Source organism: Hyaena hyaena, unplaced genomic scaffold (assembly GCF_003009895.1).
Source record: "Hyaena hyaena isolate Hyena2069 unplaced genomic scaffold, ASM300989v1 scaffold_227, whole genome shotgun sequence".
Lineage (NCBI taxonomy): Eukaryota > Metazoa > Chordata > Mammalia > Carnivora > Hyaenidae > Hyaena > Hyaena hyaena.
The window spans coordinates 1436228-1449477 of NW_024080859.1; the positions used below are offsets into that span (position 1 = coordinate 1436228).

Consider the following 13250-nt stretch of genomic DNA (forward strand, 5'->3'; position numbering starts at 1 on the left):
GGTGATCAATGCGAAAAGTCTGCTGCGGAAGTGAAATTCTGGCAAGTTTTGTTCTCGCTTTGGTTGAAGGTGGCAGACCTCCAAATGTGGACTTTTTGACTGATGGCTGACAGTTTATTGGGGGCTGGTTATCGCTCTCAGAAACAAAAGACACTTTACTGGAAGTGCAGGGTTGGGATCCCACTGTCTACCTCTTTAATCTCCGAATGGTCAGAAGTGACTGAGGAAAGAGGCAGAGCCAGGCTTAGAGAGAAAAGGCTGCAGACAGTTGTGTGAAGATGGGTCAGACCCGCTCAGACCCTGCAGAGCTCAGGTTTTGGAGCACTGCCATCCTGGAGAACTTTCTGTGATGATGTTGCCCATTTGCACCGGCCAATATAGTAGCCACTGGCCACACCTGAGCCCTTGAAATGCGGCTGGTTGCACTGAGGAATGAATTTTAAAACAGATTAATAAACATACTGGCTTTAGGGTAATTTTAGGTTCTCGGCCAAACTGAGCAGAAAGTACAAAGAGTTCCCATATACCCCCACTCCTACACCCCCCCCCCATCTCCACCTTCCCCCATCAATATCCCTCAACACGATGGGACATCTGTCACAGCTGATGAACCTAACACATCATTATCTCCCAGAACCCATAGTATACAGTAACATTCACTCTTGGTGTTGTACATTCTCTGGAATGTACAAATTTAAACTTACTGAGCCAGCCTGATGGGCGGCCGCCATGTTGGACAGTGCAGCTCTGTCTGGTGAGAGAGGCCCAGTGTGGTGGATCACTGCCCATGTGGTGGGTACAGGGGTAAGAGGGAATCCCAGGCCGCTGGCTGGGTGGGACTCACACCACTGAGCCTCTGTTTCCAGTCAAGAGGACGCAGGAGAGTGTCTGTTGTCCTTGCCTCTGTAGGCTCTGACACCAAGGCTGGAAGCCTGCGTATAACGTTTCACCGACACCTGCACCCATTGGTGTCCTGTCATGTTCTGTCAGAAAGAAGTGGGAAAAGCAGGTGGAGAGGAGAAGCCATTTTTTTCAGGCTTCTGCTGGCACCTTAGGCCATGGTGAGAACAAAGCAGGGACTTTAAGGATGGGCAGAAACAGCAGTGGCTGGTGAGGGCGGGCATCTGGGTTCCTGCTCAGGGCCCAGTGATTCTGGGCTTTGGGGTAACACCTTTTTCCCTTTTGACCTTTAGTCTTAGAAGGGCTAGCAGCTTCCTACAGTTACTAATCTTTAGGCAACCTTATATTCCTGTTCTGTTTTTCCCATACTTTTGTACTCATTCTCCTATACAAAATGTCCTCTGTGGTAAATATCTAAAAGGATTTTTCCTGGGATGCCTAGGTCACTTAGTCAGTTAAATGTCCGATCTTGGTTTTGGCTTCTATCATGATCTCATGATTCATGGGTTCATGCCCTGTATTGAGCTCCATGCTGTCAGCACAGAGCCTGCTTGGGATTCTTGCTCTTTCCCTCTGTCTCTGCCCTTCCCTTGGGTGCGTTCTCTTTCTTTCTCTCTCAAAATAAGTAAATAAACTTAAAAAATATTTAAGAAAATAAAATGACTTTTCCTTATGGAACACAGACTAATAAAGCACTCAAGACAGCTAAAAGCATCCATCACCACACCTGCACCACTAGGGCTTTCTGGTTGACCGACTCCCTTCCATCCATCCATGCTCAGTACATTTTCCCTGCTGCATCCAGAGTCGCCATTCTAGAACACAAACCTGATCATGTTCAAAACCCTCTGGTGGCTTCCCATTGCTCTTTTTTGGGGAAGGGGGCAGAGGGAGAGGGAGAGAGAATCCTTTTTTTTTTTTAAATGATTATATTCATTTTAGAGAGACAGAATGAGAGTAGGGAAGGGCAGAGAGAGGGAGACGCAGAATCCGAAGCAGGCTCCAGCCTCTGAGCTGTCAGCATAGAGCCCCAAGTGGGGCTCGAACTCACGAGCCATGAGATCATGACCTGAGCCGAAGTCAGACGCTCAACTGACTGAGCCACCCAGACGCCCCTTCCCATTGATCTTTATACAGGGAACAGAGGGGTGAAGGAGCATGACGAGACTGAAAGCTTAGAGCAGACTGCAGAGCACTCTCAAGAGGAGGCCAGATGACACATGGTCTCACATCACTGCTCTTTACTCAGGGGTGTCTCATAAGACCACCAGCAGCTTTTGAGACTCTGAAATGGAAGAGGGAGACAGGAAGCTCTGCCCCACCCCGAGATCACATGGCCTTTCAGCTTGCCGGTCTGAGCAACAGGGCCTGGTCAGGCTCACTGTGCCACCATCACAGGAGGGCCGGTAAGGGGAGCCCACCTGCCCTGCAGAGTCCTTGCGGTCAGCTGCCTGGCTGGACCTTCCTCTTCACCCTGGTAGTGGAATCTGGCCACAGATGCGTGTCTGTCCCTAGCCATTGGAAGACAAAACGTCTAAGAAATAAATGCCCCCTCCAGTACCGACTCTCCAGCAAACATCAGGCGCCTGCTCTGTGCCAGGCACAATGTGAGACACGGAGGTGTAACAAAAAACAAAAGCAAGCATATATTACCATTCCCACTTCTCAGAAGAGGGGACTGGGGGCTCTGAGAAAGTACTTAAGTGACTTGCCAAGGTGATTTGCCTCCTGCTAGAAATGGGAGCTGGGAAATCATCACCCACCCCACACACGTACACCCTATCCTGGGAACAGGCAGCGTTGCTGGGCACGGCGAGGTTTCTGACGCTCTGCGGGGTGCGCAACAACCTGCCCATAAGGATTTGCCTGACGCACGGGAAAGGGAATGGCACCTGAAGGAATGACAGCATGTCAGACTTAAGTAGCGGGCGGAGGGTTAAAGGGACAGAAATGCCTGACTCACACCGTGGGACCCGCGCTCCCCACCGGCCCCGCCCCCTCCTGGCCTGGGGGAGGTGTGCACGGCCCCGCCCTCGACCCGCCCTCGCCCCCGCCCCTTCAGTTTCGATTGCGCGTGCGCGGCCCTGCTTCGGCCCCGCCCCCTCCCGGACTCAGCTGCGCGCGCACCGCCCCTCACACCCGTGCGCACGCTCGGCCCCGCCCCCGTCTCCCCGGCGCTCGGAGCCCGAGTCGGCGGGAAGATGGCGGCTCCGCTCATCCCGCTCTCCCAGCAGGTATGGGCCAGCGGCGGGGGGTGCAGCGCCGGGGCGTAGGGCGCGAGGCGGACGCCGCGTGGAGACCGATGCGCGGGGAGGCCCACCAGGGCGGCGGTGGCTCGCGCTGACGGGCCTGTGCGGAGGGAGGGCGAGTGGGCGGGCGGTCCTGAAGGTGACAGGCCGGCCCGGCCCGCGGCCTCCCGCTCCCTGGCGACCCTCTGCGGGCGGCGTCCAGGCGGGGCTGCTGCACGGTTGTGCATAGTTCAGGGCCCGGGCCCGGCTACGAGTCCGGCCTTAGCCGCGGCTCCCAGACCGGGCGATGCACGGTGGCACTAGGCTCTCACTCGGGGAGGTGGGCGAGGGGAGCGAGCCTTTCTGTGGGTGCGACGGCCCCGCGAGTCTTTGTTTTCTGCCGGGTCCCAGCGCCGGGGAGGATGGTGTCCCCGCCGGGATGAAGGGCAGACCCCTGCCAGAGCCAGGACCCTCCAGCAGAGCGATCCCGGACTCATCCCTCTCTCCCTTACGAGCTGTTTCTGCGACCCTTAAATTGAGAAAGAGGAGCTCGCACGTCTCCTTTCTGCGTCTTCACATCCGCCTGATGGTCTCATTAAGGGGCAGTAACAGCGGCGCGACACATATAACATGCAAAGAAGAGCCTTGCGCAGGCAGCCTTGCTTTCTGGGAGGGACGTTCATTCATTTATCTGTCGGTCGACGTTGGGCCAGGTGCTGGGAGCGCAGCAGTCACCCAGACAGACAAGGTCGCTGCTCTCCTGGAGGTGACACTCTTACGGGTACTAGAAACTACCTGTGTCCTGCCAACAACAGCTGCCTTTATTTGCTGAATCCTTGTGTTGTACCAAGCACCATTTTATAAGCACTTTGTCTGAATTATCTGGCACGGACTTGGACTGAAGAGAGAAGACGCAGGGTCATATCATCTTGCCTTTTAGTTCTTGGCTCTATCATTTATTCCTCTGAGTGTCCTTGGATGAAGCCCTTAGAACTCATTTGGAAAATGGAAATTATAAAACATACAGGGATAATGTGAACATTAAGCATGTAAAGCGCTTAGAACAGTGCCTGGCACATCAAAGCACTCCGTGGTACTGTAATTATTAACATTATCTAATTCTCTGGCAGATTGGGACATACGGGAATGTAGACCACAGCGGTAAGAATGCTGAACCTTAAGAGAGCTGATAGATAGGTTGGCATGCCTGGTCACCTTTTCCAAGGAGAGAGACATACACACCTACCTGCTAAATCTTACAGGAACCAGCCAATTTCTGGGGCGCCTGAGTGGCTCAGTTGGTTGAGCGTCCGACTTCAGCTCAGGTCATTATCTCATCGTTCGTGGGTTTGGGCCCCGCGTCGGGCTCTGTGCTGACAGCTAGCTCAGAGCCTGGAGCCTATTTCGGATTCTGTATCTCCCTCTCTCTCTGACCCTCCCCTGCTCATGCTGTCTCTCTCTCTCTCTCAGAAATAAAACATTAAAAAAAAAAAAAACTAGCCAATTTCTAACACTGTCAGGAAATTAAAAGTATTAAAGACCAGTGGTTATTAATTAATATGTCCTATAACAGATATGAAAGTGCTATGTAGACTACGTGCTCTATAGGTAGAGGGTATTATTATGCTATAATTTAGGATTTGTGTGTTAGGGAGTGAAACTCACTTAGGCTCACTTAATGAGAAAGTGCTCCCATTTTGGGGGCGGTGTGGAAATCTTTCTAAAACTTCCTATCAAACTTTGACAGCCCTAATTTGAACTTTGATGACAATAGTGGCTAATGGTCATTGAGTGCTTTGGAGTTTAAGCGCTTTCTAACACATTGGCGCTTATCCACACAACAAGGAAAGGGGAATTCTTATTTTACTGATGCAGAATTAGGTTCAGAGGAAGGCGGTGGTTTGCTACAGTGAGTGGAGGAATGAAAACGTGATTGGGGTCATGTGATTCACGTGCTTAGCACCCTTTGGAATCAAATCCCAGTTCTTTTTTAGGAAGCCCTCTCCTGCCTCATGCTTTCCCTGGTCCTCACACTGCAGCTGTCCTTGCTGCTTTTCTGCGCTTCCCATAGTCCCAGCCTTCTCTGTCCTCAGGGGTGTCCTCACTGGCTGTTCCTTCTTCCCGAAGTGCTCTTCCCTGTCTCTTTCTTGGTGCTTTTGGTCCCCGGATCCTTTCCCTGCTTCAGGTGGTAGTTCAGACATCATTCTTCCCAGAGGCCTTTGCTGATTGCTTGTCATAAGTAGGGCCCCCTCCGTCCCACCAGAATCGTGTCTTTTCCACACACCCCTCGGCACCAGTCGTGGTCTACACCCAGGCACCCAGGGAGAGCAGGTACAGGCTCTTGATCCTAGACCAGCTCCCAGGAGGTGTCAGATATACTCACGAAGCACCAGTGACTTATACCTACTAGCGCCATTTGCAGGTGGCTTGTCTTCTCTCTGTGTGGGATGGGGCTAGCCGTGGGAGTTGCAAGAGACTGACAGCCAGGGGCCCATGACAAGTTTAGGTCACAGACCTCTGTGCTTTTTCCTGTTCCTTTATACCTTTGTTGAACAAAGGCGTGACCAGGCTTTAGTCCTTTAGGTAGTTTTATAGCACTTCTCTGCACCTGTTCTTTTTTTTTTTTTAAGTTTATTTATTTATTTTGAGAGAGAGAGAGAGAGAGAAAAGCCTAAGCAGGCTCCACCCTGTCAGTGCAAAGCCTGACATGGGGCTCAAACTCACGAACCGCGAGATCATGGCCCAAGCTGAAATCAAGAGTCAGATGCTTAACTGACTGAACCTCCCCGGCACCCCTCTCCACACCTGTTCTTATGGGAAGCTCTGCTGCACCAGGTGTTCCTGTCGGCCAGGGTGTGAGGCATAGCCCCTTCCAGTGCTTTCGGTCTGGCTGAGGGATCACACAGTGTCACAGATAATTACCAGAGATGCATGGGTAGGATTCCAGGATAATTTCTGGTCGGGGCATTCAGGGACCTGCCTGGAGCGTGAGGCTGTGCTGGGGACTGACGTGTAGGGCACACTTGGAACATTCTCGGAATGTGGAATTTAGAACAAGGATGGCCAGTTGAAGGTGGGTAAAGCAGCTGCCGGCAGGGTGGCAGAGGGGAGAGGGGCAGTGTGTTTGTCTGCTGTCACCAGCACTTCTGCTATCGGTGCCTTTCCCGGTCTGCTTCACAGTCCCCCACATCTGTGACACCTCTATCCCTGTACAGCCTCTGATGACCCTGCATAGAAATCGTGCTGTTTTGAAGAGTCAGGGTTGATTTCTCCCTCTGTTGGCGGCTCAGTGATTTCCATTTCTCTCTGCCTCTGGGCAAGCTCCCCTTTGCCTCTCCTACCCCGGAAATGCACCTGTTTCCCTCACCCCTTTGTACCACATGGTCTCGTAAATGACTGGTCGTCATACTATCCTTAACCCTGGTGGCCTGTCCTTGGTCGCCCTTGAGCCCCACAACACTGCGTCCTGTCTGCTCCGTCTTAGGGTCTCCCCGCAGAGCATGTCCTTGCCCCTCCAGGACCCTTCCGGAGTCCAGCCTCCTGTTTCTCCGTTCGCCACCCACCACCGCCGGACTTGGCTGCCTCCTTAGCACAGGCACAAGTTCAGAGGCTGCGGCCGGCCCCCTTCCTACTTAGACTCTCCCTCCCCACACAACCATCCCCCTGCTCCAGAAGCTTCCAGCTGCTCCCCTCTGTGTCCAGCTCGACTACCCCGTGCCTGGCCTGGCCGGCTTGCTCTCCCGCACTTGCACCACCTCCATGTAAACCTTGCTCTTCCCAGTGCTCTGTTCCCGACACCCTCCGTGGCTCTGTTGCCGCCACCTCATGCTGTGACCGCCTGCTGCAGCTGCGCCTGCTCCCAGAGGCCTTGCTGCTGATGTCTTCCCTCAGTCCCACCTGAATGTCAGTTCTACATCTTGTACCTTCTGTGGGTCCCTCATGTGGCTCTTGACCTGGGAAGCACATGGGAAGCATTGGGCTTGTTGAGAAGAGAGTGTCCTGTGCCCAAGAGGTTCCACACCTCCCCTCCCCCCGCCATTGCGGTCCAGCACCGGGAGCTTGAGACACATCATCTTCTTAATGGGTATCACATTCTGGGAGGTTTTTATTCCTGTTTCACAAAGTGAGACCCACGGAGATTTAAGTAACTTGCCAAAGTCCTAGTTGGTGGGTCGACCCCACATCCATCTGCTTTCAGAGCCCCGCTCTTTCCCCTCTTCCAGGCAGCCTGCTGGGCACCTTGCCCAGAGCAACACCCGGTGAACATGTCTGCGGCGAATGCCAAGTGCTTGGGACACTTGGTTGTCCTTTCGTGCCCCCCTTTTTTTTTTTTTTTTTTTTTTGCCTCTAAAAGCATTGCCAGTCTCTCTTTCTTACTAGAATGCTAATGGTGATGTGGTATAAATGGGTGGGTACAGAGCCAGGGTTTAGGGTAAAGATTGGCCCTGCCTCATAAGATCCAGAATTCCCTGACTGTCCCTTTGTCGTACTGACCTGCGTTGGCCTGGTTTCTGTGGACCGAGTAGCTCCCAGTTGAGAAAGAATGTACAAGTTTTGCTCCCTCTGCCCCAATTTTGAACTTTAAAGCAACTTTCTCATGCCTGGCTCTTCACCCGATCAGCTGATCCCGGAAGTGGACTCTCTTTGATCAGATGGTACCCAAGTGCTGAGTGTCATCCACTCCCTGATGCCGCAGGTCACTTCCCGTTATTGTGCCAATGGATGGACACAGCCGCCACCGCTCCAGGAGAGGCGGGTTGTCAGCCCCTCTGGGCGGTGCCCTCAGGTTCTCCCCACCCAGACCTCACCTGAGCAGCCAGCATCCACTCGGAAAGCTAGTCCACATTCTTCCCCAAAGACGCCTCTCCCTCCCCGCAATCACATGAGGTCCCTTCAGGGGGTGGGTGTTTTCCATGTTAGGGTCCCCAGATGTTCTCTCTGGGCCCTCAGTCATGCAGTATTTTCTGTATCTCCCTTTGTCATGTGCAAATTGGGCCTAACTGTTAAGTATCCGCATCCTGACAGTGGGGCGTTGGCACCTCGCAGGGTGACGGGTGGGCTGTCAGTGCCTCTTGTTCGTGGATCACGCTGTTCATTCAGCAGGCATGTGTTGGGCTGGGCTCCGCCTGGGCTGTGAGAGGTGACAGTGACCCTGAACACAGTTCTGTCCCGTGGAGCCCAGGTTCTGAGGACCGGGGTGCAGACGGCAGGCAATGAGCAAGTCTGGTCTGTCCCACGGTCGTGTGCTCGGCGCTGTGCGGACTGTGAAGCCAAGCGTACAGTCCCGCAGGTGAGGTGGGGAAGCCTCCCTACGCAGGCGCCAAGGACTGAGCAGAAGGGGCATTTCAGATTGCTCACCTTCCCTCCCAGGGCTCCCTGCTCCGACTTATCCTCCCTTTTTATAAAGAGGTGAACTGGTGCCCGGAGGCATAGGTCACTTGTGAAAGGTCACACCCAGCAAGCGCGTGCTGACACAGCTCATCTGACGCGGGTCTGGGGCTCTGTGTTGCACTCCAGTTTCTTTTTATTTCTTGAACTGCCAAGCATTCGACAGCGTGAGGGCTTACGTGGTTTTAAACAGTGGCCATGCTCCCTAGGTAGTAGGCGCTGTGTCCCCCAGATGCTGTGCAGTCTGATGGAGAGAAGATCACCTGTTTACATTTTTACTTTATTGTCTTGATCTCATCTCCCTGGAACGTTGCAGGGGAAACGGAAAGGCTGCCTTTTCGTCTTTACGGGGGGTCAGCAGGTTTCCCTGCCAGAGTGGGTGTTGGGTGCTTCGGGGCGGATGCAGAAATGTGAGCCATGTCCGGCCCATGAGGAGAGTCGCCTTGGTCCAGGTCACAGTGGAGGCAGAGGCCGCAGGTGGCGTGAGCTGGACGAGGGCCGGGTCACACGCTTCCATGTGGAGCCGGCTGCGTGGAGGAGAAGGGGCGTTGGCGCTGGGCCGCGGGGACACAGGGAAGGGAAGGGGGGGATGCTCTTTCAGACAGAGGCAAAGCAGAATGAACAAAGGCCAGGAGACTGGGATTCCAGCACAGAGGGCTGGATGTGAGGCCGGGGCTGAGACCTTGGGGTCCACCTCCCTCTTTTAGTTAGGGTCACGTAGGGATTAAAGGGAGAAGGTGGTTTGGTAAGTGGGACACGGTCTGTGCCTGGCCTACAGATTGGCCTGAGACAAAAGGGACTGACAGGGCGTCTGCTTGCCTAGAGTGGCCGATGAGGGGGCGGGGTGAGAGAGAGAGACCTGCCTGCTGTGTGGCCCAAAGGGCCGCCTCTGCGTAGAATGCTCTGCCTACTGCAGTAGTGGGCCCAGCCTTAACATCCCAAGCTGCTGGAGGGCGGGAGAGGTTACAGACGGCCAGAACCAGCCACCTCCTTGCATTTTGGCCTGGCTCTGCCTACAGGGGGGATTGTTGCACTCTCGGTGACAGAATCGACTTACTACCTTTCAGGCCTGCTGGTAAAAAGTCAGTTTGCCTTTTGTAGACACTGGCTGAAAGCAGAGAATGGTGGTGTCAGGGGGCCTGGCTGTCCCTCTCTGCGGACAGGAAGCACGCTGCCCACCTGCACCCCACGCTCCCCAGTGCTGCCCTCCTCCCTGTTTGCTCTGCCCTGTGGCCCCTTGGCATTTTTTTTCAGTTGCTTGCTCAGGCGACATTCCGTCTTGCCTCAGGGCCTTTGCATATGCTATTTATGGTTCCTTTCAGGGATTTTCTTCCCCCTGTTTTATCTCTGGGTTAACTTCTCCTCTTCATATCTCAGCTGGCACCTCACTTCCGGAGGGAAAGCCTTCCCTGACAGATTGGCCCAGCTTCTCTGTTACTGCCTGTGGGGATGCTCTGTGCTTTTCCACACACCAGTTTGTAATTTCCTGCTGGTGGGATTATTTGATGGATGGTCGGTCTCTCCCCCATCACCTAGACTATGCCCAGAAAGGCCTGTTTTAATTTGTCCTTGTTCCCCAGGTGTTCAGGAATCCTGTTGAACAAATGGCAGAATGGTGGGGCAGGTCCACCGTGTGTGAGGCCGTGAGGGGCTGTGGCAGGTTCTCGAGGAGGGAAGTGACGTGTTTAGATCTGACCGCCTGCATAGAGAATGTGCAGAGCCGGACACTAGCTCGGGGACTTTTGTTGTGATTTGGGCACGAAGTGGCAAAGAGCAGCCTGACATGAGGTGGACTCTGGGAGAGGAGAGGGGTTTGTGACTAAAGGAGTGTAGGGCAGGGGCCTTCCAAGTTGGGGCGGGGGGGAAGGCAGGTACAGTGTGTGCGGCCAGCAGGGCCAGACCAGACCCGCTGTCCCGGGCAGTGCCGGGTGGGTGGCTGGGTCAGCTGAGATCAGACCTGCCACCTTGCAGCAGGCCCTCCAGGCCGGGGACCCCACATTTAGGGGCAGCTGAGAAGCAGCCTGCCTCCTGGGGGTTGTGTCAGGTCCCTTTGCTGAGCGTCCGCCCGGTGCTGGAATGAGACCAAGAAACAGCCCCTTCCCTGCAGGTGGCTCAGCCAGAGCTGGGCTCCCAGGCACACAGATAAGCAGGGCCCCGTGTGGCAGACACCTCGAGGAGGTCAGGTGGCAGCCCGCACAGGTGGAGTGAATTGCCCCTCTGGGTTGGAAATAAGGAGAAGAGGAAGGGGGGGGCGGGTCTGGCTCTTCCTTCCCCTTTCCCCTCTTCCGCTGCGGCGGGACCAGAGGCAGCAGATGGGTGCAGCCTTTCCAGACTGGCTGCTCCCCACCCCCTCCTACCCAGTCAGAGCCCCCTTCCCAGACTCCAGAAACCCATTTGGGGGGAGAGATCTGGGGCGCAGGTGTTGCGCAGAAGTAAGGGAGTGTGTGTGGACACCCACTTCGTGCCCACTCACCATTGGCTCCTCATTAGGGAAGTGTCATTGCCACTGTCCCTGCGCTCCTTTCTGAACAAGGAAACTAAGAAGGACAGTGGTAAGATGACTGGTTTCAGGCCTCCCAGGGAGTGGGGTGCTTGGGTCAGACCACTGCTCCAAAGCCAGTGTTCCCTCCTGTGGACACCACACGGTGGGCCCCCGGGGGGGCAGGAGCAGCCGTGTCCCTGCTGTGTCCCGCGCCCCTGCAGCAGGCGGGTGGTAACCATCTGTTGACTGATGCTACGGACTCCGAATAGCAACCGGGAGCAGTCCCTCTAGTCGCCCTGGATGGTAGTTGATCGGTGGAAATGTTTTGTCTCTAAGGGGAGAAGCAGGCACCTCCTGCCCTGGGGTTGCAAGTCAGGGAGGCCTTGGGGGCCAACGTCCTGATGGCCAGGCCCCCATGCCTTCGCAGGGCTGCCGATGTCTCTTTGCTTCTGCCCTGAGAGGGTGGGGAGGAGGCTCTCTGATTCACTAGTGGCAGTGACAGGCATGCCTGTCGATCCGTAGAAAATTGGCTTTTCTTTTTTTTTTTTTTTTTTTAAATTTTTTTTTTAATGTTTTATTTATTTCTAGGAGAGAGAGAGAGACAGCGTGAGCAGGGGAGGGTCAGAGAGAGAGGGAGTCACAGACTGAAACAGGCTCCAGGCTCTGAGCTGGCAGTCAGCACAGAGCCCGACGCGGGGCTCGAACCCACGAACCGCGAGATCATGACCTAAGCGAAAGTCGGACGCTTAACCGACTAAGCCACCCAGGCGCCCCGAAAATTGGCTTTTCTTAATCCACAAAGGTTGTTGTCAGTTTTACATATCCAGTGGGAAAAGGAAACGATCTTTCAGACCACTTTCTTTTTAACGTTTATTTATTTTTGAGAGACAGAGATGGAGCGTGAGCAGGGGAGGGGCAGAGAGAGAGACACATACACAGAATCTGAAGCAGCTCCAGGCTCTGACCTGTCAGCACAGAACCCGATGCGGGGCTCGAACCCATGAACCGTGAGATCATGACTGAGCTGAAGTCAGATGCTTAACTGCCTGAGCCACCTAGGCGCTCCCTCCACAGACCATTTTTAAAGGGGACAGAATAGAAAGAACTGTTGGTGGTGAGGTCCTCACATGGACACTCTTAAACCAGGACCGGGAGGTTTGGGGCATGGATTCGCCTTCTAAACCCCACCCCCCCACCCCCTAGCTGGAAGCAGCAGTTCCGGGTTGGAGGTGCCAGAACTGGGCAGACCTAGGTGTGTGTTATTGAGAACATTTCTCCCGTCAGGGGTTTTCTTTGACGAAGACGAGAACGGTCGCTGTGCCTGCCGTGCACCGTGTATCTGTCCTGGACATTCTTCCCGTGGAGCAGAGGATTCCACAGGGATGAGCGGCTGCCGAGTGGGTGCGAGCCGGTGCTCTTGTTTCTGTCGCCCACACGCCAGACCAGGGAATCGACATTTTCTTTCAAGCCAAGCTAGTCCTGTTGGCATTCAGCCTCTTGATTTAATTTTTTGTTGCCTTTGAGCCCCTTGAAGATAACCTTTGCTTCACAGCTACTAAGCACTTACCCCTCTCTGTGTGAAATTGCATGTTTTAAAAAAGTCATCAGTGAGACTTAAGAACTAGTAAAAGACTGGGGTGCCCTAGGTGGTGGGAGTGTCTCCACCGACTGGGTGAGAGAGCAAATGAGTACGACAGGCACCGCAGCGTGGCCAGCGTCTGGTGAATTGTTGTCCTGTGTTTTGGCAAAGATTATCTGCTGTGGCTCTAAGGACCTGGGTTCGGTGCTCACAAGAGACCTCCTGGTAGTAACCTTGCCTGACCTCCCTTCCCGCCTGCCGCGATTCTTTGTAAAGAAAGCCCGCTCCTCTGTCTCAGTGATTGTAATAATAAGGGCGATAATGGACGCAGTAGCATCTCCCAATTGTGGACTATGCTTTACCTACATCTTCTCGTTTGGTGCTCAAAGTAATCCTCAGGGCAGGCACTGTATCATTCCCATCCTATGGAAGGGGAAACTGAGGCCCCGCAAGGTTTTTGTCTGTACTCTGCTGCTGAGTGGTGGGGCTGTGTCTACCCGAGCATTGCTCTCCCCACACCCCTTCCTCCTGAGGCCCCATTGAAATCTTACCCATTCTGTGAACAAACGTTTAAGGAAGGCCTGGTTCCTGACCCAGCATTGCAAAAGGTAGAATAAATGTGAGACCTCTTACCTCACCCCCCTCCACTGAATTAGAAATGTGGGAGGGAGGC

General features: G+C 54.3%; 1 protein-coding gene across 8 annotated transcripts in view; it reads left to right on the forward strand.

The window, feature by feature from the left end:
- The first annotated feature begins 3068 nt into the window (after positions 1 to 3068).
- Positions 3069 to 13250, forward strand: part of EPS15L1 (epidermal growth factor receptor pathway substrate 15 like 1) — a 98505-nt gene continuing 88323 nt past the window's right edge. For all 8 annotated transcript variants that reach the window (XM_039243331.1, XM_039243332.1, XM_039243335.1 and 5 more), the window contains exon 1: positions 3069 to 3134. In XM_039243331.1, the coding sequence (XP_039099262.1) occupies positions 3102 to 3134 (33 nt within the window). In that variant the 5' untranslated portion in view covers positions 3069 to 3101. The remainder of the gene's footprint in view (positions 3135 to 13250) is intronic.